The sequence below is a fragment of the Zonotrichia leucophrys genome, unplaced genomic scaffold, assembly GCF_028769735.1.
Source record: "Zonotrichia leucophrys gambelii isolate GWCS_2022_RI unplaced genomic scaffold, RI_Zleu_2.0 Scaffold_167_103024, whole genome shotgun sequence".
NCBI classification, from domain to species: domain Eukaryota; kingdom Metazoa; phylum Chordata; class Aves; order Passeriformes; family Passerellidae; genus Zonotrichia; species Zonotrichia leucophrys.
This window is the reverse complement of record NW_026992372.1, coordinates 10001-32986: the sequence shown is the minus strand read 5'-3', so window position 1 is coordinate 32986 and position 22986 is coordinate 10001. Positions and strand designations below refer to the sequence as shown.

The window sequence follows — 22986 nt, the reverse complement described above, 5'->3', positions numbered from 1 at the left end:
GGTCAGTGGGGGGGTTACTGGGATGACCCTGGGGTGTCGCTGGGACGAGAGGGGGCGTGGCCAAAACCGCCCGGGTGGGGGTGTGTGCGAGGCTCCTCCCCGAGACCCGCCCCGCCTCCTCCCCCACATGACCCCCACACGCCGGTGCCCAAGATGGCGGCGCGCCGGGCGCTGCTGCGGGCGGCGGGACGGGCGGCGGGCGGGCGGCGCGGGGCCGCGGGGGCAGCTTCCGGTCCGGGTCCCGCTCCCGCGGCCTCTCCTGGTGCCGGGGCCGCTGCTGGGGCCGCTCCCGGTCCGGGCCCTGCTCCCGCGGCTTCCCCCGGTACCGCTCCCGGTCCGGCCCCCGCTCCCGGTGCCGGGGCCTCTCCCGGGGCCGCGGCCGGGAGGAGCCGGCTGTACGAGCACGCGCGTGAGGGGCTGAGCGCGCGGCCGCAGCTGGACGTGACCGCGCTCAGCGAGCGGGACGTGGAGCGGCGCCGCGGGCCGCTAGGGGGCGCCGCGCTCCGCGAGATCGTGAGTGGCGGCAACCGCGGGGGCGGGGCTTGAGGCTGCATGGGGCGTGACTTGGCCCGGAGTGGGCGGGGCCTGTGCGCGCACACCCCCTCCCCGGTTTGGGTGTGGCCAGCGCGCCCACCTGAGCCACGCCCCCCGAGCCACGCCCCCCTGGTCACTCCCTCAGGTGCGGACGTGGTCGCGGCTGGGGAAGGTGCGCGATGGCATCGCCCGGCTGGAGGCGGAGAAGGGGCGCGTGGCCCAGGGGGTCCGCGAGATCATGGTGAGACCCCCAGGTCCCCCCTGGACACCCCCAGGACCCCCCTCCCTTTCTGAACCACTCCACGACCCCCAAGGACCCCCTGACTCCTTTCCCCCCCAGGCCTCCCAGGACAAGGCAGCCACCAAGACGGTAGGAATGGAATGGAATGGAATTTTGGGGGGTGCCCCGGGGGTCTCGTGGCCCCCCAGGCCCTGACGGTGCCCCCCTGGCAGCACCCGGAGCTGGCAGCACTGCGGGAGCGGGGCCGGAGCCTCCGGGTGCAGCTCCGGGTGCTCGAGGCTGAGGAATCTGAGCTGGAGCAGAGATTCTACCTGGGGGCCCTGCAGCTGCCCAACAGGACCCACCCCGCTGTGGTGAGACCCCCAAAAATCCCCCCAAAATCACCCTGAACCTAACAGGACCCACCCCGCTGTGGTGAGACCCCCAGAAATCCCCCCAAAATCACCCAGAACCCAACAGGACCCACCCCACTGTGCTGAAACCCCCAAAAATCCCCCCAAAATCACCCAGAACCCAACAGGACCCACCCCACTGTGCTGATACCCCCCAAAATCACCCAGAACATAACAGAACCCACCCCGCTGTGCTGAGACCCCTAAAACCTCCCCAAAATCACTCAAAACCCAACCAAGCCAACAGAACCCATTCCGCTGTGCTGAGACCCCCCAAAAATCCCCCAAAATTCCCCTGTGCCCCCCCCGTGGTGCTTTGGGGGTCTCCTGGCACCCCCAGAGCCCCCCTTTGTGCCCCCCCAGCCCGTTGGGGACCAGAGCCAGGCCCGGCTGCTCGAGGTGGTTGGGGAGAAACCAGGTGAGGGCTGGGGGGGTCCTGGGGGGCGTTGGGAGGGTCTTGGGGGATCTCGGGGTTCTGGAGGATTTGGGGGGTAGGTTTGGAGGGTCTGGAGGTGTTTGGAGGGGTCTGGGGGCCCTGGGGGGCGTTGGGAGGGTTTGGGGGGTGTTGGGAAGGGCTGGGGGTAGGGTTTGGGGGGTCTGGGGTCACTGAGGTGACAAAGGTGACCGAGGTTCCCCCTCCCCTCCCCCAGTGTTCAATTTCAAGCCAAAGGGACACCTGGAGCTGGGGGAGGGGCTGGACATCATCCGGCAGAGGTGAGCACACCTGGAGGGGGGGGGACACACCTGTCCTACCCTGTCCCACACCTGTTCCCCCCCCAGGCGCCTGTCCCACGTGTCGGGCCATCGCTCCTATTACCTGTGCGGGGCCGGGGCCCTGCTCCAGCATGCCCTCGTCACCTTCACCCTGCAGAAACTGCTCAGCAAGGTGGGGGGGCACCTGGGGGGAGCCAGGGAGGGTCTGGGTCCCAGGGAGGCTCAGGGGGCTCCCAGGGAGGCTCAGGGGGCTCCCAGGGAGGCTCAGGGGGTCCCAATGAGGGTCTGGGGGGTCCCAGGGAGGGTCTGGGTCCCAGGGAGGCTCTGGGGGGTCCCAGGGAGGCTCAGGGGGGTCCCAGGGAGGCTCAGGGGGTCCCAATGAGGGTCAGGGGGCTCCCAGGGAGGCTCAGGGGGGTCCCAGGGAGGCTCAGGGGGTCCCAATGAGGGTCTGGGGGGTCCCAGGGAGGGTCTGGGGGGTCCCAATGAGGGTCTGGGGGGTCCCAGGGAGGCTCAGGGGGGTCCCAGGGAGGCTCAGGGGGTCCCAGGGAGGGTCTGAGGCCCCTGGCGTGGTTGGAGTCTCCCAATCTCCCTTTCCCCAGGGGTTCCTGCCCATGACGGTGCCGGACCTGCTGCGAGGAGCCGTTTTTGTGAGTGCCTCCCGAGCCCCCCCGGCACCCCAGTGCCCCCGGTGATCCCCCTGTGTCCCCCGAGCCCTCCTGTGGCCCCCGAGCACCCCCAGTGACCCCCTGTGCCCCCCAGGAGGGCTGCGGGGTCCAGCCCAGCGCCGCCCCCTCCCAGGTTTACAGCATCGACCCTGCGCGGTTCGAGGACCTGTGCCTGGCCGGGACCTCGGAGGTGGGGATTGCAGGTGGGAAATGGGGAAAAACGGGGGGAAATTGGGAAAACCCGGGAGAGGGGGAGAATGGGGGAGAAAAAAGAGAAAATGGGGGAAAATATGGGTGAAAATGGGGAAAGCTGGGGGAGAACACGAGGAAAATCGTAAAAAATAGGAGACAGAAGTGGAGGGGGGGAGCCAGATGGATTTGGGGGGGCTCACCCAGGGGGGCAGATGGATTTGGGGTGACCCCCCTGTGTCCCCCCACCCAGGGTATTTCATGGACCACGCTGTGCAGCTGCAGGACCTGCCTGTCAGGTACCGGGGGCTGTGTCCTGCCCAGGGACCCCCTCCCCTTGTGGGGATCCCCCCTCCCCAATTCCCTGGGGGGTTTTCTGTGGCCCCCAATTCCCTGGGGGGTTTTTTGGGGCCCCCTGAGCCTGTCCCCCCACCCAGGGTCGTGTGCTCCAGCACCTGCTACCGCGCCGAGACCGACACGGGCCGCGAGCCCTGGGGGCTCTACCGCGTGCACCAGTTCACCAAGGTACTGGGAGCACTGGGAGGGAGCCCTGGGGGGCGGGAGGCAGGGGGGTCACCCCCTGTGCCCCCCAAAGGTGGAGATGTTCGGGTTGACGGCGGCCGAGCGCGGCACCGAGAGCGAGGAGCTGCTGGACGAGTTCCTGGGGCTCCAGAAGGAGATTTTCTCAGAGCTGGGGCTCCATTACCGGTGAGGGGGATTTGCGGGGGCCCCCCAATCTGTGGGACCCCCGAAATCACTCCTAACTGTCCCCCCCGGGCCCCCAGTGTCCTGGACATGCCCACGGAGGAGTTGGGGCTCCCCGCCTACCGCAAGTTCGACATCGAGGCCTGGATGCCCGGACGGGGCAAATTTGGGGAGGTGAGGGAAGGGGGGTGCGGGACCCCAATAATTCAGGGAGAGCCCAGGTAACTTGGGGAGGACTCTGATAATTCGGGGAGAGCCCCAGTAATTTGGGGAGAATCCAAATAATTCTGGGAAAACCCCAAAAATCCAGAGGTGCCCAGGGTCACGCACCCCCCCACCCCCTCCCTCCCTGTTTATCGCCCCCCCCTTTATTCTCACCCTTGCTGCCGGGTCAGGACCCCCATTTTGGGGGAGTGGAAGAGGAGGGGGTGCCCCAAACCTGCTGACCCCCCGTCCCCTTCACCCCCTCCCAGATTTCCAGCGCTTCCAACTGCACGGATTACCAGAGCCGGCGGCTGAACATCATGTACAGCGGGGAGGGGGGCCGGCTGAGCCACGCCCACACGGTGAGTGAGCCCCCAAACCCCCGGGCGACCCCCAAAACCCCGGGGGGGGTCTTTGTGCCCCCCTGAGCCCGTGTCCCTCCCCAGGTGAACGGCACCGCCTGCGCCGTGCCCCGGATGCTGATCGCACTCCTTGAGTGCAACCAGCTCCCGGTGAGTGATTGGGGGGGGTCCCGCGGGGGTCTGGGGGCTCCGGGGGGGCTCACCCTGCCCCGTGTGCCCCCCAGGACGGCCGTGTCCGCGTGCCCCCCGCGCTGCAGCCGCTGGTGGGGCGGGAGGTGCTGGCCCGGCCCCCCGCCCCCCTCCTGAGCTACATCGGCCCCAACCAGCCCGGGGGGGGCCCCCCCAAAATGGGGAGGGGTCCCTGAGGGGAGGGGGCCCCTCGGATGGGGCTGGGACATCGTGGGACACGGGAGGACACAGAGGACACAGGGCGTGTGACAGCCCCACCCGCGGTGACAAACGCTGTGAATAAAACCTGGAAATGCCCCCCCATGTCACAGGTGTGTGCTCTGCTCCAGGGGTGCTCTGGGACACACAGGTGTCCCTCAGTGTCACAGGTGTCCCCTGCACTCACACAGGTGTCCCCAGCATCACACCTGTCCCCAAACTCACACAGGTGTCCCCACTGTCACACCTGTCCCCTGCACTGACTCAGGTATCCCCATTGTCACACCTGTCCCCAAACTCACACAGGTATCCCCCCAATGTCCCTCCATTGTCACAGCCGTGTCCTTTGCAGCCTCTGCTTTATTTCCCCCCACCCCCCACAGCCCCTGGGGCTCCCCCGGGATTTTGGGGGGTGGGGGCGCCCCTTCGGGGGGTCCCCCCGGCTGGGGGGCGGCAGGGGGACCCCCGAGTCCATCCGGGGGGGCTCTGGGGGGGCCCTCAGGCCGGGCAGCGCCGGCTGTTGATGACGATGTCGTCGTACTCGTCCTGGGGGGGACAGAGATTTGGGGGGGGAGTTGGGGGGTCTCGGGAGGGTTTGGGGGGGGAGGGCTTGCGAGGGTCTGGGGGGTCCCAGGATGGTCTGGGTGGGCATTGGGAGGGTTTAGGGGGGCTCGGGAGGGTCCGACCAGGCATTGGGAGGGTTTGGGGACTTTGGGAGGGTTTGGGGGGGCTCGGGAGGGGCTGGGCGGGCATTGGGAGGGTTTGGGGGAGCGGGGGAGGGCCTGGGGCATTGGGGGTTTGGGGGGGGACTGGGACTGGGTTTGGGGGGCCTGGGAGGGTTGGGGACCTTGGGAGGGTCTGGGGACCGTGGCTGAGCCCCCCGCTCTGCCCCGGGGGGTCTCGTTGCGGCCCCGCACTGACCTCGCTGTCCTCGGCCCCACCCTCGCTGTCGCCGTCGCTGTCGCTGCTGTCGCCGCTGTCGCTGCTGGGGGGGTCGCGGGCCCCGAAGCGGCGCAGGAGGGGCGGCAGGCGGGGGTCGGAGCGGCGCCGGGCGCTGTACAGGGGGGTGAGCCCCGAGAAGGTGCGGGGGTCCGGCCGCGCCCCGCCCCGCAGCAGACACTCGGCCACCTCGGGGCTCTGCGCCTCCACGGCCAAGTGCAGGGGGCTGCGGCCGCAGCTCGGCTCCTGGGGGGCACGGCGGGGTCAGGCTCCCTCCCGGAGCCCTTTTTGGGTTGGTTTTGGGGGTTTCTGGGGGTTTTTGCACGCACCGGCCGGTCGGGGTCGGCGCCGGCGCGGAGCAGCAGCTGCACCAGCTCCGGGTCCCGGCGCAGCACGGCCACGTGCAGGGGGGTGTAACCTGGGGGGGACATCGGGGGGGGGCAAAGCCCTGCCTGAGCGCTGGGACCCCCCCGAAACCCAAACCATTCCCCTCCCTCCAAACAGCGCCACCACCCCCCACCCGCCAAAGCTACGCTCCTCCCAAAATGTTTAAATCCCAAACCCGTGTGAGGCCCCTGTCCCGAGTCCCCACCCCCAAAAACATGCGGAAAACCCCAAAAAACTGTGACCCCCCCCTCCCCAAAATTACGATGAGCCCGAAGCCACACGACACCCCCACCCCACGATCCCCGTCCCCAAAACCGCGCCCCCCTCACCGTCGTAGTTGACGCTGTCCAGCTGCGCCCGCCGCTCCTCCTCCTCCTTCCGGGGGTCCCGGGGGGGGTCCCGGGGGTTGGGGGGCGTCCCCAGCAGGGCGCGCGCGCAGGCGGGGTGACCCTCGCGACAGGCCAGGTGCAGCGCGGTGTGACCGCCCCGCTCCCGCACGGCCACGGCCGCGCCCGCCGCCCGCAGCCGCCGCACGGCGCCGGCCAGCCCCAGCACCACGGCGATGTGCAGGGCGGTCTGCGGGGAAAAAGGGGTTAAATCGCCCCAGAACAGCGCCCCAAAACCCAGCTATCACCCCAAAACATCACCCCAAAACCCAGCCCCAGCACCACGGCGATGTGCAGGGCGGTCTGCGGGGAAAAAGGGGTTAAATCCCCCCAGAACAGCGCCCCAAAACTCAGCCATCACCGCAAAACACCACCCCAAATTTCCCCCATAGGCCCCCCCAGATTTCCCCGTCCCACCTGGCCCAGGTCGTTCTGCAGGTCCAGGTAGGGCGAGTGCTCCGTGTGCCGCAGGATGGACTCCAGGAACTCCAGGTGCTCGTGGATCACGGCGAGGTGCAGGGCCCTGGGGGGGGGGCACGGGCTGGGCAGGGGGTCCCGGCACCCCCAGACCCAAATGGGGCACCCAAAAGAGGACTGATACCCCAGACCCAAATGGGGTACCCAGGAAAGTGGAAGAAATTATTGAGGGTCCTGGGGAGTCATGGAGCGTCCGGGGCCGTTACCGGGGGGGGTTATTGAGGGTCCTGGGCCGTTACCGGGGGGGGGTTATTGTGGGTCCTAGGGGGGTTATTGAGGCGCCGGGGCCGTTACCGAGGGACCCCCGCCTGAGCGGCTGCGGGGGGATCACACCGGAGCCCCGGGCAGAGGCAGGACCGTGACCCTCGAAGCCCCGGGTGTGCGTGGGGGTCCCGCCCGGAGCCCGGGGGGGTTCCCTGGTCCCTGCCCGCCCTCACGTGTCGCCCTCGTCGGTGACGAAGCTCAGGACGTGCCGCAGCCAGGCCGCGGGGTCAGCGAGGGGCTCGGGGGAATCCGCCGCGGGGCTGGCGGGCAGCGGCGGCCCCAGCGGCCCGTCGCCCAGCGAGCCCAGCCCGCTGTCGCACCACTCGTCGCCATCGGGGCGCTTGGCCTCGCCGGGGGCCGCCGGGGCCGCGGGGGCCGCGGCCGCCATCGCCGGGGCCGCCTCAGGCCGCGGCCGCCATCGCGGGCCGGGGAATCCCCGCCGCGGCGCCTGCCGGGACCCGTAGTCCGCGCCCGCGCTTCCGGGTACCTCGGCTAATCAGCACCCTCCGTCTGTCCGCGCCTGCGTGCCCCGCCCAACGGAGCCGCCGCGGGGCACGCCGGGAGTTGTGGTGCGGGCAGGCCGCGCCCATGGCGGACCGGGACGGTACCGGGGCCGGCGGGGCCGGGAGCAGCCCCGAGGGTGCGGCTCCCTCTGCTCCCGCCCCCGCTGGGGATCCCCCCAGCGTGCCCGCGGCTCCCGGTGCCCGCCGGGAGGAGGCGGAGCAGGACGCCGAGTCTCCGGTAACGCCCCCGGTGTCTCCCCGGTCCCCACCCCGGTGACCGCCCCTCACAGCCCGGTGACCCCGCGCACTCCTCCCCGCAGGTTTCGGAGCCCGAGCCCGGCACTTCGGCCGACGCTGACAGTGGGTCTGGGGGCGCCGGGCTCCCGTGGTGGCCGCGGGGGCCTCGGCTGGGCATTTGGGGACACCCCGGGACCACTTGGGGACGTTTTGGGGACACTTTGGGGACTTCCTGGGGACACTTTGGGGACTTCCTGGGGACACTTCGGGGACCCCTTGGGGACACTTCGGGGACACCCTGGGGACACTTTGGGGACCCCCCGGGGACACCTCGGGAATCTTTTGGGGACACCTCGGGGACCCCTTGGGGACGTTCGGGGGGGTGTGGCGCTGTTTCGGGACCTTTGGGGACATTTTGGGTGCAACATTCTGGGGGGTTTTGGGGGCATCCAGGGAGATTTTGGGGACATTCCAGGGGGTTTTGGTGGCAGTTTGGGGACGTCCTCGGTGTCTCCCCGCAGTGGAGCTGCTGCGGGCGCTGCTGTCCCGGACCCTGGGGCTCGGCGGGGACCGAGCGGAGCCGGTGCTGGACGAGCTGAGCCTGGCGGGCGTTGGCCGCTTCATCAAGAGTGACCGGTGTACGGGGATGGGACACCGGGGATGGGAACGGGACACTGGGAATGGGGCCGCTTCATCCAGAGTGACCGGTGTACGGGGATGGGACACCGGGGATGGGAACGGGACACTGGGAATGGGGCCGCTTCATCCAGAGTGACCAGTGTACGGGGATGGGACACCGGGGATGGGAACGGGACACTGGGAATGGGGCCGCTTCATCCAGAGTGACCGGTGTACGGGGATGGACGGACACTGGGAATGGGGCCGCTTCATCCAGAGTGACCGGTGTACGGGGACAGAACACCAGGGATGGGACACTGGGGATGGGACACAGGGAACGGGAGTGGGGTGTCAGCTGGTTCATCCAGAGTGACCGGTGTACGGGGACAGGGATGGGACACCGGGGTTGGGAATGGGGCCGGTTCATTCGGAGTGACCGGTGTATGAGGATGGGGACAGGAATGGGAGCAGGGCCGGTTTCTCAAGAGTGAGCACTGTAGGGACACTGGGAACGGGGAGGGGCAGCAGGAAAACTGGGCACCGAGGGGGGACAGCGAGAACAGGGGGAGGGGGGAGCAGCGGAGGATTTGGGGGCAGTTTTGGGGTTCACGAGGGTGAATTTGGGGCTCACCCCTTTGTGTCCCCCCTTCCCCAGGTAAGAACATTGTGTGCATGGTGGGCGCTGGCATCTCCACCTGTGAGTGCTCTGGCTGGGGGGGGGTCCCAGGGGGGGCTCGGGGACCCCCGGGGTGGGTCCTGACCCACCCTGACCCCCCCCAGCTGCCGGGATCCCCGATTTCCGCTCCCCCGGCACCGGGCTCTACTCCAACCTGCAGAGCTACAACCTCCCCTACCCTGAGGCCATCTTCGAGATCGGGTTCTTCAAGGTACCCCCCCTTTCCTCCCCAAATTCTGGGGTGGGGGGGCCCTGAGTTTCTCTGGGCCCCCCCCCGAGCTCCCTGTGCCCCCCAGAAACACCCAGAGCCCTTTTTCGCCCTCGCCCGCGAGCTCTACCCGGGGCAGTTCAAGGTAAACCACCCCCAACCTCCTTCCAGCCCCCTCCCCAAATCGGGGGGGCCCCAAGAGACCCTCAAACCACCCCCAAATTCCCCCCCAGCCCACGGTGTGCCACTACTTCATGCGGCTGCTGCAGGACAAGGGGCTCTTGCTGCGCTGCTACACCCAGGTGGGACACACACCCCCCTCCTCTCCTCTCCTGGCTGCTTCGGGGGGGTCACGGGGGTTTTGGGGAGCCCCTGACCCCCCCTGTGCCCCCCCAGAACATCGACACCCTGGAGAGGGTGGCGGGGCTGGACCCAGAGCTGCTGGTGGAGGCTCACGGCACCTTCTTCACCTCGCACTGCCTGCGAGCCTCGTGCCGCCAGAGCTACAGCCTGGCCTGGATGAGGGGTACGGGGGGGCTCTGGGGACCCCCGAGTGCTGGGGACCCCCTGGGACCCCCCCGGGACCCTCTGGAACACCCCCGAGCGCTGTGGAGCCCCTGGGACCCTCCGGGACCCCCTGGAACGCCCCTGACCGCTGGGAAACCCGTGGGACCCCTCCAAGTGCCAGGGACCCCCTGGAACACCTCTGACTGCTGGGGACCCCCCGGGACCCCCCCGAGTGCTGGGGACCCCCTTGGACCCCCCCAGGACCCCCTGAGTGCCTGGGGGGTGTCCCCACCTGGTCTGCCACAGGGTGGGAACAGCAGGTTGTTGTCCCCCTGTGCCCCCCCCAAATGCCCCTGTGCCCCCCTGCCCCCTTTCCCCACCAAGCTTCCTCCTCCTCCTCCTCCTCGTCCTCCACAGAGCGGATTTTCTCCTCCCTCGTCCCTAAATGTGAGAAGTGCCAGGGGCTGGTGAAACCTGGTGAGTTTTGGGGCTGGGGGGGCTCAGCAGGAATTTTGGGGAGGGGGTCCCAACTCCCACGCACTGACCTGCCCCCCATTCTCCCCCTTCCCCAGACATTGTGTTTTTTGGGGAGAACCTGCCCTCGCGCTTCTTCGCCCTCCTGGAGTCGGTGAGTGGGGTCTGGGGGGCCCCCAATGCCACCCCCCAGGCTGGATTTGGGGCTGGGGGAGGCTGAGATGACCCGGGGGGGCTGAGGTGATGCAGGACCCCCCCCTCCCCCCCAGTGACGCCCCCTCCCTCTGCAGGACTTTGGGAAGGTCGACCTGCTGATCATCATGGGCACCTCACTGCAGGTGCAGCCCTTTGCCTCCCTCATCAGCAGGTGAGACCCCCCTCCCCCATGCCCAGACCCCCCCCAGACCCTGGGGAGCCCCCTGTGACCGTCCCTCTCCCACAGGGTCCCCACCAACACCCCCAGACTCCTCATCAACAAGGAGAAGACAGGGCAGGTAAGCTGGGGGGGGGGAAGCACCTTCAAAATCTCATAGTTTTGGGGGTCCCCCTGCCCCCCAAACTTTTCTGGGAGGTGCTGGGGAGGGGCTTGGAGCAGCTGCCCCCGCCTTGTGTCAAACCACCCCTTTGTCCCCCCAGAGTGACCCCCTGATGTCCCTGATGGGCTTTGGTGGCATGGACTTTGACTCAGACAAGGCCTACAGGTATGGCCAGGTGGGGCACATGTGTGACCAGGTGGGGGGCTCTGTCCTACCCCGTGGTTTTGGGGACCCTTAAAGTGGTTTTGGGACCCTCAAAGTGGTTTTGGACATCCCTGAAGGTGGTTTGCAGGACTTCTGTCGAGGTTTGGTGCACCGCAAGGTATTTTGGGGCCAGTCAAGGGGGTTTTGGGCACCCTCAAGTGATCCTAGGCCCCCCCCAGGATTTTGGGGTGACTGTGGGGTCCCTGTGTCTGCACAGGGACGTGGCCTGGCTGGGGGACTGCGACAGCGGGTGCCTGGCTCTGGCTGAGCTCCTGGGCTGGAAGGTACTGCCCCCCTCCCACAAATTCTGGGGGTCCCCCTGCCCCCCAAACCCTTGTGGGACCCCCCTGAACCCCCCCATGTCCCCTCAGGAGGAGCTGGAGGAGCTGGTGCAGAGGGAACACGCGGCCATCGACGCCAAGGGCGGGGACAGGGATGGGGGGATCCCCCAAAAGCCCCAGGGGGACGAGGACAAGGACGGGGGGAGCCCCAAAAAGAGCCTGGGGGACGAGGGAAAAGCTCAGAGTGAGCCCAAGAAGGGCCTGGGGAGCAAGGCCAAGGCTGAAAAGGACCCCAAAAAACCCCAGGGAGGGGACAAGGACAAGGCTGAAGATGACCCAGAAAAGTCACGGGGGGGGCAGTGAGGACCCTCCCCATAGCACGGGGAGACAACCCAAAATTAAATGGTCACAGAGGAGTTTTTGGCTTCGTGTGGTCACTGGGGGATGGAGGGGCAGGGGTTCTTTTATTCCTTAAAGGAAGAAAGAGGAAAACAAAGTAAAATACAGGAAAGAGGGAAAATAAGTTAGAAGAAGAAAGGGGGAGGTTGAGGGTACAAAAAGGTTTTTTTCCTCCCTTAAAAAGGGGTGTTGCCATCCTAAAAAGAGGTGTTACAGATTTAAAATGTGTTGGAATTCCCAGGAAGGGTGTGGGGGGATGCGTGTGCAAAACACTGAAACCTGTGAAGTTTCTCACTTTTATATCTGCTGAGAAATAACATTCATTTACATTAAAAAAAAAAGTTTCAAAACAAAGCTCTGTATCTGCTGTGTAATATCTGGGATTGTGGGAGACAAGGAAGAGTGAATATGGATGTGCGGGGTTGGAAAATGCAAATGTGACTTTTTTGGAATGGCAAAACAGGACTCATTGTCCACGAACCAAAACTGGCCAAAATTTGGATTGCACCTCCAAAATCCCAAAATCCAAGGGTTGCTCCTGGAGGGAAGCTGCCAGGACAGGGGGGTCTGGCCGGGCTTGGAGCTGCCCCCGAGATGGGGGGCAGAAAATGTCCCTTCCTGTGGGGAAGAACCATCACAGAGTCACAGAACATCCCGAGCTGCCCCCACAAGGGGCATCGAGTCCAACTCCCGCCCTCTGCCCCAGATCCTTTTCCACTCACAAGGGTTTGGAAACCAACCGGGCTGGGAAAAGTACCCTGGAAGGACCCACACTCACACCAAACGACTGCAAAAACCTTGCTGGCGTAATTCCCACAGACTCACAATGCATGCTATGGGAACTCAAATGGAAAACACTGCTTACAGGGGCACTAGCCACTTACAGACAAAGTACCGATGCATTGCGCCTGGAGAAATCCTGTGCCGGCCGTCTTCCCTGTAAAACCAAGCTCACCCCTGCTGCGTGTCGACGTCCATCCGCAGGAGGCACGTGGCACTCCGAGGGCAGCCAGAGTTCTGGGCATTGGCAGCTGCGGGCTGTGAGAAATTGTTCTCTGCAGTTTTGGAGGCCGAATCGCAGTTTCTGCCATGGGCACACAGAGAGGGAAGGCTGGTAATTTCCTTAGAAAGGAAAGCCTGGCACCCCATGGTTTAAGGGGCAGACAAAGGGCTGTATAGGGGAAAGAGCTCCTCACAGGACCTTTCTTCACCTCAGCCCCCACTCCAAGGTCTAGCAGGCCCCCGTGTGACCAGCTGCTGTCGTAAATACGGCCGTAAAGCGCGACTGTCGTAAAAGGTGCCGTAAAGCGCGACTGTCGTAAAATCGGCCGTAAAGCGCGACTGTCGTAAAACGGCCGTAAAGCGCGACTGTCGTAAAAGCTGCCGTAAAGCGCGACTGTCGTAAAAGCTGCCGTAAAGCGCGACTGTCGTAAAATCGGCCGTAAAGCGCGACTGTCGTAAAATCGGCCGTAAAGCGCGACTGTCGTAAAACTGCCGTAAAGCGCGACTGTCGTAAAACTGTCGTAAAAGGTGCCGTAAAGCGCGACTGTCGTAAAATCGCCGTAAAGCGCGACTGTCGTAAAATCGGCCGTAAAGCGCGACTGTCGTAAAAGTGCCGTAAAGCGCGACTGTCGTAAAATCGGCCGTAAAGCGCGACTGTCGTAAAAGGTGCTGTAAAGCGCGACTGTCGTAAAATCGGCCGTAAAGCGCGACTGTCGTAAAACGGCCGTAAAGCGCGACTGTCGTAAAAGGCTGCCGTAAAGCGCGACTGTCGTAAAATCGGCCGTAAAGCGCGACTGTCGTAAAATCGCCGTAAAGCGCGACTGTCGTAAAAGGGCCGTAAAGCGCGACTGTCGTAAAACGTGCCGTAAAGCGCGACTGTCGTAAAAGGTGCCGTAAAGCGCGACTGTCGTAAAATCCCGTAAAGCGCGACTGTGTAAAATGCCGTAAAGCGCGACTGTCGTAAAATCGGCCGTAAAGCGCGACTGTCGTAAAATCGGCCGTAAAGCGCGACTGTCGTAAAAGTGGCCGTAAAGCGCGACTGTCGTAAAATGCCGTAAAGCGCGACTGTCGTAAAAGGCCGTAAAGCGCGACTGTCGTAAAATCGGCCGTAAAGCGCGACTGTCGTAAAGGCCGTAAAGCGCGACTGTCGTAAACGCCGTAAAACGCGACTGTCGTAAATGCCGTAAAGCGCGACTGTCGTAAAAGGCGTAAAGCGCGACTGTCGTAAAAGTGCCGTAAAGCGCGACTGTGTAAAATCGCCGTAAAGCGCGACTGTCGTAAAAGGCCGTAAAGCGCGACTGTCGTAAAATGCCGTAAAGCGCGACTGTCGTAAAATGCGTAAAGCGCGATGTGTAAAGGGCCGTAAGCGCGACTGTCGTAAACGGCCGTAAAGCGCGACTGTCGTAAAACGCCGTAAAGCGCGACTTCGTAAAATGCCGTAAAGCGCGACTGTCGTAAAATGGCCGTAAAGCGCGACTGTCGTAAAATGCCGTAAAGCGCGACTGTCGTAAAGGCCGTAAAGCGCGACTGTCGTAAAATGCCGTAAAGCGCGACTGTCGTAAAATCGGCCGTAAAGCGCGACTGTCGTAAAATGCCGTAAAGCGCGACTGTCGTAAAATGCCGTAAAGCGGACTGTCGTAAAAGGCCGTAAAGCGCGACTGTCGTAAAACGGCGTAAAGCGCGACTGTCGTAAAGGTGCCGTAAAGCGCGACTGTCGTAAAACGCCGTAAAGCGCGACTGTCGTAAAAGGCCGTAAAGCGCGACTGTCGTAAATGCCGTAAAGCGCGACTGTCGTAAAAGGTGCCGTAAAGCGCGACTGTCGTAAAAGGCCGTAAAGCGCGACTGTCGTAAAATCGGCCGTAAAGCGCGACTGTCGTAAAATCGGCCGTAAAGCGCGACTGTCGTAAAAGGTGCCGTAAAGCGCGACTGTCGTAAAATCGGCCGTAAAGCGCGACTGTCGTAAAATCGGCCGTAAAGCGCGACTGTCGTAAAAGGTGCCGTAAAGCGCGACTGTCGTAAAATCGGCCGTAAAGCGCGACTGTCGTAAAAGTGCCGTAAAGCGCGACTGTCGTAAAAGGTGCCGTAAAGCGCGACTGTCGTAAAATCGGCCGTAAAGCGCGACTGTCGTAAAATCGGCCGTAAAGCGCGACTGTCGTAAAAGGCCGTAAAGCGCGACTGTCGTAAAATCGGCCGTAAAGCGCGACTGTCGTAAAAGGGCCGTAAAGCGCGACTGTCGTAAAAGGTGCCGTAAAGCGCGACTGTCGTAAAATCGGCCGTAAAGCGCGACTGTCGTAAAATCGGCCGTAAAGCGCGACTGTCGTAAAAGGTGCCGTAAAGCGCGACTGTCGTAAAATCGGCCGTAAAGCGCGACTGTCGTAAAAGCGGCCGTAAAGCGCGACTGTCGTAAAACGGCCGTAAAGCGCGACTGTCGTAAAATCGGCCGTAAAGCGCGACTGTCGTAAAAGTGCCGTAAAGCGCGACTGTCGTAAAAGGTGCCGTAAGCCGATGTCGAAAAGGGCGTAAAGCGGACTGTCGTAAAAGGTGCCGTAAAGCGCGACTGTCGTAAAAGGTGCCGTAAAGCGCGACTGTCGTAAAAGGCCGTAAAGCGCGACTGTCGTAAAACTGCGTAAAGCGCGACTGTCGTAAAAGGTGCCGTAAAGCGCGACTGTCGTAAAATCGGCCGTAAAGCGCGACTGTCGTAAAAGGTGCCGTAAAGCGCGACTGTCGTAAAAGGTGCCGTAAAGCGCGACTGTCGTAAAATCGGCCGTAAAGCGCGACTGTCGTAAAAGGTGACGTAAAGCGCGACTGTCGTAAAAGGTGCCGTAAAGCGCGACTGTCGTAAAATCGGCCGTAAAGCGCGACTGTCGTAAAATCGGCCGTAAAGCGCGACTGTCGTAAAAGGTGCCGTAAAGCGCGACTGTCGTAAAATCGGCCGTAAAGCGCGACTGTCGTAAAATCGGCCGTAAAGCGCGACTGTCGTAAAAGGTGCCGTAAAGCGCGACTGTCGCAAAATCGGCCGTAAAGCGCGACTGTCGTAAAAGGTGCCGTAAAGCGCGACTGTCGTAAAATCGGCCGTAAAGCGCGACTGTCGTAAAAGGTGCCGTAAAGCGCGACTGTCGTAAAAGGTGCCGTAAAGCGCGACTGTCGTAAAATCGGCCGTAAAGCGCGACTGTCGTAAAATCGGCCGTAAAGCGCGACTGTCGTAAAACTGCCGTAAAGCGCGACTGTCGTAAAATCGGCCGTAAAGCGCGACTGTCGTAAAAGGTGCCGTAAAGCGCGACTGTCGTAAAATCGGCCGTAAAGCGCGACTGTCGTAAAAGGTGCCGTAAAGCGCGACTGTCGTAAAAGGGGCCGTAAAGCGCGACTGTCGTAAAATCGGCCGTAAAGCGCCACTGTCGTAAAAGGTGCCGTAAAGCGCGACTGTCGCTAAATCGGCCGTAAAGCGCGACTGTCGTAAAATCGGCCGTAAAGCGCGACTGTCGTAAAATGGGCCGTAAAGCGCGACTGTCGTAAAATCGGCCGTAAAGCGCGACTGTCGTAAAATCGGCCGTAAAGCGCGACTGTCGTAAAATCGGCCGTAAAGCGCGACTGTCGTAAAAGGTGCCGTAAAGCGCGACTGTCGTAAAATCGGCCGTAAAGCGCGACTGTCGTAAAAGGTGCCGTAAAGCGCGACTGTCGTAAAATCGGCCGTAAAGCGCGACTGTCGTAAAAGGTGCCATGTTGCCGGAATCCACGTGTCGGCATGGACGCCGCCATCTTGCCGGAAACCACGTGTCGACATGGGCGCCGCCATCTTGCCAAAAACCACGTGTCGGCATGGGCGCCGCCATCTTGGCGTAATCCACGTGTCGGCATGGGCGCCGCCATCTTGCAGGAAACCACGTGTCTGCATGGGCGCTGCCATCTTGCCGGAATTCACGTGTCGGCACTGGCGCCGCCATCTTGCCAAAAACCACGTGTCGGCATGGGCGCCGCCATCTTGCCGGAAACCACGTGTCGGCATGGGCGCCGCCATCTTGCCGGAAACCACGTGTCTGCATGGGCGCTGCCATCTTGCCGGAATCCACGTGTCGGCACAGGCGCCGCCATCTTGCCGGAAACCACGTGTCAGCATGGGCGCCGCCATCTTGGATTAGGGTTAGTTTTAATCGGTAATTTTAACAGTTAGGGTTAATTTTAAAGCTCTTTTAGGATTATTTAAGGATTTTTTTAAAGGTTCTTGGGGGATTTTTACGGGTGTTTTAGGGGCTTTTTAAAAGTAGGGCATTTTGAGTGTATTCGGAGGCTCTTTTTAGGGTTCTGTGGGGTGTTTAGGATACATTTTCTCTCTCTCTTTCTAACTTTGTTTTCCTTTCTAGCTTTAGTTTAAAAAAGCAGCAGTAGAAACTTTCAGGCTCCCTGGGACAAAAGGAAAAAAATAAAAAATTGAAAAATACAAAACAAACCCTTTACTCCCCGGGAGCCTGAAATTTTCTACTGCTGCACCGGACATATAGTTTTTATTCTTTTTACTATAAACACTAGATAGGAACCCCACCCTCTCCTAATCAGGACCCCCAGCGGACACCAATCAAGCCTAATCAGTCTCGCCTACCACTAGACACCATTCCTATACCCAGGCACCCACCCCGTCACCAAGCCCCGCCCCTAGGTCCCCCCCCAAACCGCAGCACTGCCCTTAGCCAAGCCCGCGCCGACCTGGCCCTAGCCGCCCCCAGGCACCGCCCCCCGTCGGCCACCCCCGACACCACCCCTCCCCTGGGCGCCGCGGCCCCCGGGCGCCGCCCCAACCCTACCCGAGCCCCCGCCCCCGGGCACCGCCCCCGGCACCGCCCCCCGTCGCCGTGCCCCCGCCCCCCGTCGCCGTGCCCCCGCCCCCGGGCACCGACCCTTCGTCGCCGGGCCGCGGCGGCCAGAGGCCGCCCCGACGCCTTAGATGCCCCTCCCGCGACGCCGCCGGCCTCACGCGAACCGGAATTTCATTCCGGCCCCGGGGACCCGCGGAGAGCGCAAAAATCCCGGCAAAAATCGAGAAAAAAGATCCGGTCATGGGGGCCGCCATCTTCCGGAAACCACGTGTCGGCATGGGCGCCGCCATCTTGCCCCGGAATGGGGCGCCCCGGAACCGTGTCGGCATGGGCGCCGCCATCTTGCCGGATCCACGTGTCGGCACGGGCGCCTGCCATCTGCCGGAAACCACGTGCTCGCGCCGCTTTGGCCGGGCACCCGACGCCTTAGTGCCCTTCCCGCGCGCGCCGGCTCACGCGAACGGAATTCATTCGGCCCCGGGGACCGCGGAGAGCGCAAAATCCGGGCAATCGAGAAAGATCGGTCATGGGGGCCGCCATTTCCGAAACCACGTGTCGGTTCTTATCACGTGTCGCGCCCATCTGCGGAATCCACGTGTCTCTCAGCGCCGCCATCTTCGAGCCGGCTACCCGACGCCTTAGATGCCCCTCCCGCGACGCGCCGGCCTCACGCGAACCGGAATATCATTCCGGCCCCGGGGACCGCGGAAGCGCAAAAATCCGCAAATCGAGAAAAATCGGTCATGGGGCCGCATCTTCCGGAAACCACGTGTCGGCATGGGCGCCGCCATCTTGCCGGAAACACTGTCGGCATGGGCGCCGCATCTTGCCGGAACCACGTGTCGGCATGGGCGCCGCCATCTTGCCGGAAACCACGTGTCGGCATGGGCGCCGCCATCTTGCCGGAGTCCACGTGTCGGCACGGGCGCCTCCATCTGCCGGAAACACGTGTCTTCATCAGCGCCGCCATCTATCCGAGCCCAGAGGCTACCCGACGCCTTAGATGCCCCTCCCCGCGACGCCGCCGGCCTCACGCGAACCGGAATATCATTCCGGCCCCCGGGGACCCGCGGAAAGCGCAAAAATCCCGGCAAAAATCGAGAAAAAAATCCGGTCATGGGGGCCGCCATCTTCCCGGAAACCACGTGTCGGCATGGGCGCCGCCATCTTGCCGGAAACCACGTGTCGGAATGGGCGCCGCCATCTTGCCGGATCCACGTGTCGGCATGGGCGCCGCCATCTTGACCGAATCCACGTGTCGGCATGGGCGCCGCCATCTTGCCGGAGTCCACGTGTCGGCACGGGCGCCTCCATCTCGCCGGAAACCACGTGTCTTCATCAGCGCCGCCATCTATCCGAGCCCAGAGGCTACCCCGACGCCTTAGATGCCCCTTCCCGCGACGCCGCCGGCCTCACGCGAACCGGAATATCATTCCGGCCCCGGGGACCCGCGGAGAGCGCAAAAATCCCGGCAAAAATCGAGAAAAAAGATCCGGTCATGGGGGCCGCCATCTTCCCGGAAACCACGTGTCGGCATGGGCGCCGCCATCTTGCCGGAAACCACGTGTCGGCATGGGCGCCGCCATCTTGCGGATCAGTGTCGTATGGGCGCCGCATCTGCTGGAATCAGTGTCGTATGGGCGCCGCCATCTTGCCGGAATCCACGTGTCGGCATGGGCGCCGCCATTTTGCCGGAAACGACGTGTCGGCACGGGCGCCGCCATCTTGGATTAGGGTTAGTTTTAATCGGTAATTTTAACAATTAGGGTTAATTTTAAAGCTCTTTTAGGATTATTTAAGGATTTTTTAAAGGTTCTTGGGGGATTTTTACGGGTGTTTTAGGGGCTTTTTAAAAGTAGGGCATTTTGAGTGTATTCGGAGGCTCTTTTTAGGGTTCTGTGGGGTGTTTAAGATACATTTTCTCTCTCTCTCTTTCTAACTTTGTTTTCCTTTCTAGCTTTAGTTTAAAAAAGCAGCAGTAGAAAAGTTATTTACGGTTAGGTTTATTTGAGTTTTTATTAGGGTTCAATGGTGTGGGATGTTTGTTCTGTTAGTAATAGAAATAGGTTTTGTTTTGATGTGCTGCGATGGGATGAGCGTGTGCTGCGTACCGGTGCTGACAAAGGTACAGTATTTTTATGGCTCTGATGTGTCGGGTTAATGAATTTATATGGTCTAATATGTAGATGAAAATAAAAATAAATATACATTTAAAAATAAATATAAAATTATAGTGGTAAACAGAAATATAGAAATCAAATAGATAAATACATAAAACTATAATATATTGTATATTATTGTAACATAACATATAAATTATAGTCTATTATATATGTAAACAAAGATATATAACTATAGAATGTAAATATAAAAACAGTAAAAAAATTGGAGAATTTTTTTTGTTTTTTTAGGTTATAGGCTGGGTTTTATAATAAATGTGGTGGTGGGCTTTGCTGCAGCTGGAATTTGTATCTATTTCAGGAAGCGTCATACAGTATATCCTGCAATTTAATAGATCCCCTGCTATGTTAGTTGTAGTGGAAGAAGCTGAATGAAACCAGGACACTGAACTTTGGTGCACCAAACCCCTGCCAATAACAGGTTTTCAAATAACAAACCCACAGTTTACAACAATGTTAAAAGCCCAGCCTACAAAAATACCAAACTCCCAGCCAAAAAAAAATACTAAAAACTTGGCCTACAAAAATATCGAACAAACCAGCCTATAAAAAACTGCATTTCAAAATACCAGAACAACCTAGTTTCAAAATAATAGGAAACCCAATTTCAAGGTACACAGGAGGTGAGGGCTGCGGGGCAGAGGGACCGGTTGAGGGGTAAAGGGAGAGGCCTTGAGGGCTGGACAGTCCAGTGGAGATCAGGGGTACAGGATACAGCTGTACCACCCCTCACCCAGCCCTAACCTCAGCCTAACCAGCTCCCCTAAAAACAGCCTTTTCCCCCAACAGCAGCACAACACAGCAACCCTAACAGCGAGACCAGAGAGCAACCCTCACACACCAGGACAATGACAGAACCCTCAGAGAACAACAGACCCACTGCGGCTAGAGAGCAACAGGTAGAGTTTGGAGACTGAGCACGTCTTTTTGAGTTTTTTTCTCAGGACTTTTAAAGGTATTTAGGGGATTTTGGAAGGGACTTCTCTGGGACTTTTTAGGGTATTGTTGGGGCTTTTTCAAAGCCATTCTGTGATTCCCTAGAATATTTTGAAGATTATGGTCAGGGTCAGAGGAAACACCCTCTGAAAAGGCAGAGTTTTAGGACTGCAGTGGAATGCTTTAGAAAGGGGTCAGCGGTGGCACAGCAGGTCGGGTCCCACACTGCCAGTCCAAAGGTTGTAAGTTTTAGACCCAGCTAAGTTGTTGTGGTCAGGGTTAGATGCTCTCAGCTTTGGTCTGGGAGAATTTCTGCACAGAAAAACTCACCCCTGAGTTTTGCTGATGCCAGTTTGCAGGAGGTGCTTGGCACTGCCAGAGCAGCCCGAGTTCTCGGTGGGGGCAGCTTTGCTCCTGGAGAAATCCTGTGCTGGCCCTCTTCCCTGTAAAACCAAACTCACCCTGCTGCGTGTCGACGTCCATCCGCAGGAGGCACGTGGCACTCCGAGGGCAGCAAGAGTTCTTGGTGTTGGCAGCTGCGGACTGCGAGAAATTGTTCTCTGCAGTTTTGGAGGCCGAATTGCAGTTTCTGCCATGGGCACACAGAGAGGAAAGGCTGTTAATTTCCTTAGAAAGGAAAGCCTGGCACCCCATGGTTTAAGGGGCAGACAAAGGGCTGTATAGGGGAAAGAGCTCCTCACAGGACCTTTCTTCACCTCAGCCCCCACTCCAAGGTCTAGCAGGCCCCCCGTGTGACAAGCTGCTTTCAGAGGGTTGCCCGGGCACACCTGCACAGGGAGCTGCTAGGCCAGAGGGACTAACGGGGACGGTCGGAGCATCCAGCACGGACTAGGAAACAGCCAGACCCACCTGGGCACTGAGCATCACTTTGAGAAAACGCCAAGGGAAGAGCCCTTTTGGCCAAGGGCCAGCAACTGAGCAGGCCAGGCAGCAAGTGGGGTTCCAGGAGAGGGCTTTCAACTTTCCCCTTTTACAGTGTCAGTCCCTCTCCAAAGCCCCCAGACCCTCCAGAGCACTCCCAGAAAGGAGAGGGGTTATTAGGAGAAAAAGAGTTTATAAAAAGGGAAAAAGCTTCATTTTCCATTAGTTTTTGTGTTCAAACTGGTAGGGACTTGGATTCCCCTGCAATTTTAATGGTCTCAGTTGAAAGAATCCCTGCCTTTTCTATGCTGTTAGGGGTGTTAATTGACAGGGAGTCCTCATTCTCTATTATTTGGCAGTTTAAAAAGAAGGGGAAAATCTTGACAATGTTTCTTATGGGTTTGAATTAAGGGTAGCCACCCCTTTTTGTTGTCCTGAGGCCCAAATTGAGGGAGAAGGCCAGCTATCCCTCCATCCTAAGGGTTTGAACTGAGGGAAAAAATCCTTCTTTTTTCATCACTGGAGAGATTTAAAGTGTGGAAAGCCCCTCTTTTCCCAATATTTAAGGAGAGCAAATTAAAGGGCAGAAACTATTTATTTGCCATTGTATTAGCTTCAGTAGAGGTAACTGCCCCATTTCCTCTTTTTAAGGAGTTCACTGGAAGGAAGCTCTGCCTTTTTCAGCATCTTAAGGGTTTAAAACTACATTTCAGGGCACTTCTTTCTATGCTGTAGGACCAAGTATCTCAGAGAAGGATGAGCCTCACATGCCCTTAACCCTTACACTGCCTGGGAGGCTTTTATTTTTCTTATTTTTCCTTATAATGTAGATAGCCTAAATTAGAGGTCCCAAGGAGACTTAGACTATTCATACCATTAGTATTCTTCTCCACCCAGCTTAGTCACATGGGAAATACTACTTAGTAGCCACTAAGGAATAATTACCTAAGTTAACAGCAAATTACCCAATCTATCTAGTTATGCTGCCTAAACAGAAAGTTTTATTTCTTACCAGTTTGCTGCCCTTTTGCTCCAAGCAGTTGCTACAAAAAAGAAAGCGCTGTTATTTTTCTGAAGAGCTTTCTTCTATAACAAGCACTTTACTCCCCTTGAATTTGAGTCAGAGAGGCCAAACAGCTGCAGCTGCTTCTGAGGCTTTTATACTCGGTGGGATTTGCCCCCTCCCTTTTCGTGGGTGCCATGGGAACGAGAGGCGGGCACAATCAGGGGTATATTAACCCCAGCCTTGGCTGTGGGGCTTCATTCCCTCTCTGGGATGTGCTGGGGTAAGAACTCTCCTCTCATTTCAGTGAAGAGGCTCTTTCAGCTCATCTCAACTTCTTTCCAGCAGGTGTTTCTGGGCATCTAAAGCATAGAGGCTTTGAAGATTCTGTGAAGTAAACAGCATGGAATACAGGGAGTATTTAGACTCATGATTTTGGCTTTTGTGTTTAGGGGTGGTAAAGTGCATTTGTAATTTCTGGTTTTGTTCTTGTTTTGTTTTGTATTTTTTTTTAGGAGGAGCGCAGCATCCAGAGATTCCTGGTTGTGTCAAGTACAACACTTTTTTCAGCAGATTCATCATGTCACAAGAGGGATCCGCCCAGTGTCAAGGATGATGTCTGAGATTGAGGCATCAGGTGAGTTGAGGATTGTGATTAGGAGAAGGAATGTGAGCAGGCATACAGT

General features: G+C 60.1%; 3 protein-coding genes and 1 long non-coding RNA gene across 5 annotated transcripts in view; 3 read left to right on the top strand and 1 right to left on the bottom strand.

Annotated features, from left to right (window-relative positions):
- The first annotated feature begins 149 nt into the window (after window positions 1-149).
- SARS2 (seryl-tRNA synthetase 2, mitochondrial) lies at window positions 150-4492 on the top strand. 2 transcript variants are annotated; one of them, XM_064738074.1, is made up of 16 exons: window positions 150-513; window positions 680-775; window positions 875-904; window positions 988-1128; window positions 1531-1585; window positions 1818-1881; window positions 1948-2053; window positions 2481-2528; window positions 2680-2749; window positions 2989-3034; window positions 3173-3260; window positions 3331-3443; window positions 3521-3614; window positions 3914-4006; window positions 4091-4156; window positions 4231-4492. In XM_064738074.1, exons 1-16 carry the CDS (start codon window positions 154-156, stop codon window positions 4369-4371), a joined length of 1611 nt encoding a protein of 536 aa, XP_064594144.1. In that variant the 5' UTR covers window positions 150-153; the 3' UTR covers window positions 4372-4492. The 2 variants fall into 2 exon arrangements, with proteins under 2 accessions (XP_064594144.1, XP_064594143.1); XM_064738073.1 differs by having other exon boundaries at window positions 2641-2749.
- A 243-nt stretch (window positions 4493-4735) lies between these two features.
- Window positions 4736-7287, bottom strand: NFKBIB (NFKB inhibitor beta). Its single transcript, XM_064738076.1, has 6 exons — window positions 7020-7287; window positions 6523-6628; window positions 6049-6295; window positions 5662-5750; window positions 5315-5578; window positions 4736-4939 (listed from the first exon to the last, which is right to left on the bottom strand). The coding sequence occupies exons 1-6, from the start codon at window positions 7232-7234 to the stop codon at window positions 4892-4894; spliced, it is 969 nt and encodes a 322-aa protein (XP_064594146.1). The 5' UTR covers window positions 7235-7287; the 3' UTR covers window positions 4736-4891.
- Window positions 7288-7339: 52 nt separating this feature from the next.
- SIRT2 (sirtuin 2) lies at window positions 7340-11506 on the top strand. The gene is made up of 15 exons (XM_064738075.1): window positions 7340-7587; window positions 7670-7709; window positions 8108-8224; window positions 8860-8901; window positions 8985-9091; window positions 9177-9233; window positions 9322-9390; window positions 9485-9614; window positions 10013-10072; window positions 10168-10223; window positions 10360-10436; window positions 10512-10563; window positions 10706-10770; window positions 11027-11093; window positions 11181-11506. The coding sequence occupies exons 1-15, from the start codon at window positions 7435-7437 to the stop codon at window positions 11451-11453; spliced, it is 1365 nt and encodes a 454-aa protein (XP_064594145.1). The 5' UTR covers window positions 7340-7434; the 3' UTR covers window positions 11454-11506.
- A 7440-nt stretch (window positions 11507-18946) lies between these two features.
- The window catches only part of LOC135461099 (uncharacterized), a 4118-nt gene continuing 78 nt past the window's right edge, over window positions 18947-22986 (top strand). The window contains exons 1-3 of the long non-coding RNA XR_010443334.1: window positions 18947-19034; window positions 20269-20378; window positions 22649-22986. The exon at window positions 22649-22986 is cut by the window's right edge and continues 78 nt beyond it. This is a non-coding gene — a long non-coding RNA (uncharacterized LOC135461099). The remainder of the gene's footprint in view (window positions 19035-20268; window positions 20379-22648) is intronic.

Excerpts from the sequence above, each read along its gene's own strand:
- SARS2 (XM_064738073.1), top strand. The coding sequence starts at position 154 with ATGGCGGCGCGCCGGGCGCTGCTGCGGGCGGCGGGACGGGCGGCGGGC. Across the intron at positions 2,750-2,988 it reads CTCGGAGGTGGGGATTGCAG|GGTATTTCATGGACCACGCT; the intron begins GTGGGAAATGGG and ends CCCCCCACCCAG. Across the intron at positions 4,007-4,090 it reads GGCTGAGCCACGCCCACACG|GTGAACGGCACCGCCTGCGC; the intron begins GTGAGTGAGCCC and ends GTCCCTCCCCAG.
- NFKBIB (XM_064738076.1), bottom strand. The coding sequence starts at position 7,234 with ATGGCGGCCGCGGCCCCCGCGGCCCCGGCGGCCCCCGGCGAGGCCAAG. Across the intron at positions 5,579-5,661 it reads GCGCCGACCCCGACCGGCCG|GAGCCGAGCTGCGGCCGCAG; the intron begins GTGCGTGCAAAA and ends CGTGCCCCCCAG. Across the intron at positions 4,940-5,314 it reads GTGGGGCCGAGGACAGCGAG|GACGAGTACGACGACATCGT; the intron begins GTCAGTGCGGGG and ends TGTCCCCCCCAG.
- SIRT2 (XM_064738075.1), top strand. The coding sequence starts at position 7,435 with ATGGCGGACCGGGACGGTACCGGGGCCGGCGGGGCCGGGAGCAGCCCC. Across the intron at positions 9,391-9,484 it reads TGCTGCGCTGCTACACCCAG|AACATCGACACCCTGGAGAG; the intron begins GTGGGACACACA and ends GTGCCCCCCCAG. Across the intron at positions 10,224-10,359 it reads TCTTCGCCCTCCTGGAGTCG|GACTTTGGGAAGGTCGACCT; the intron begins GTGAGTGGGGTC and ends CTCCCTCTGCAG.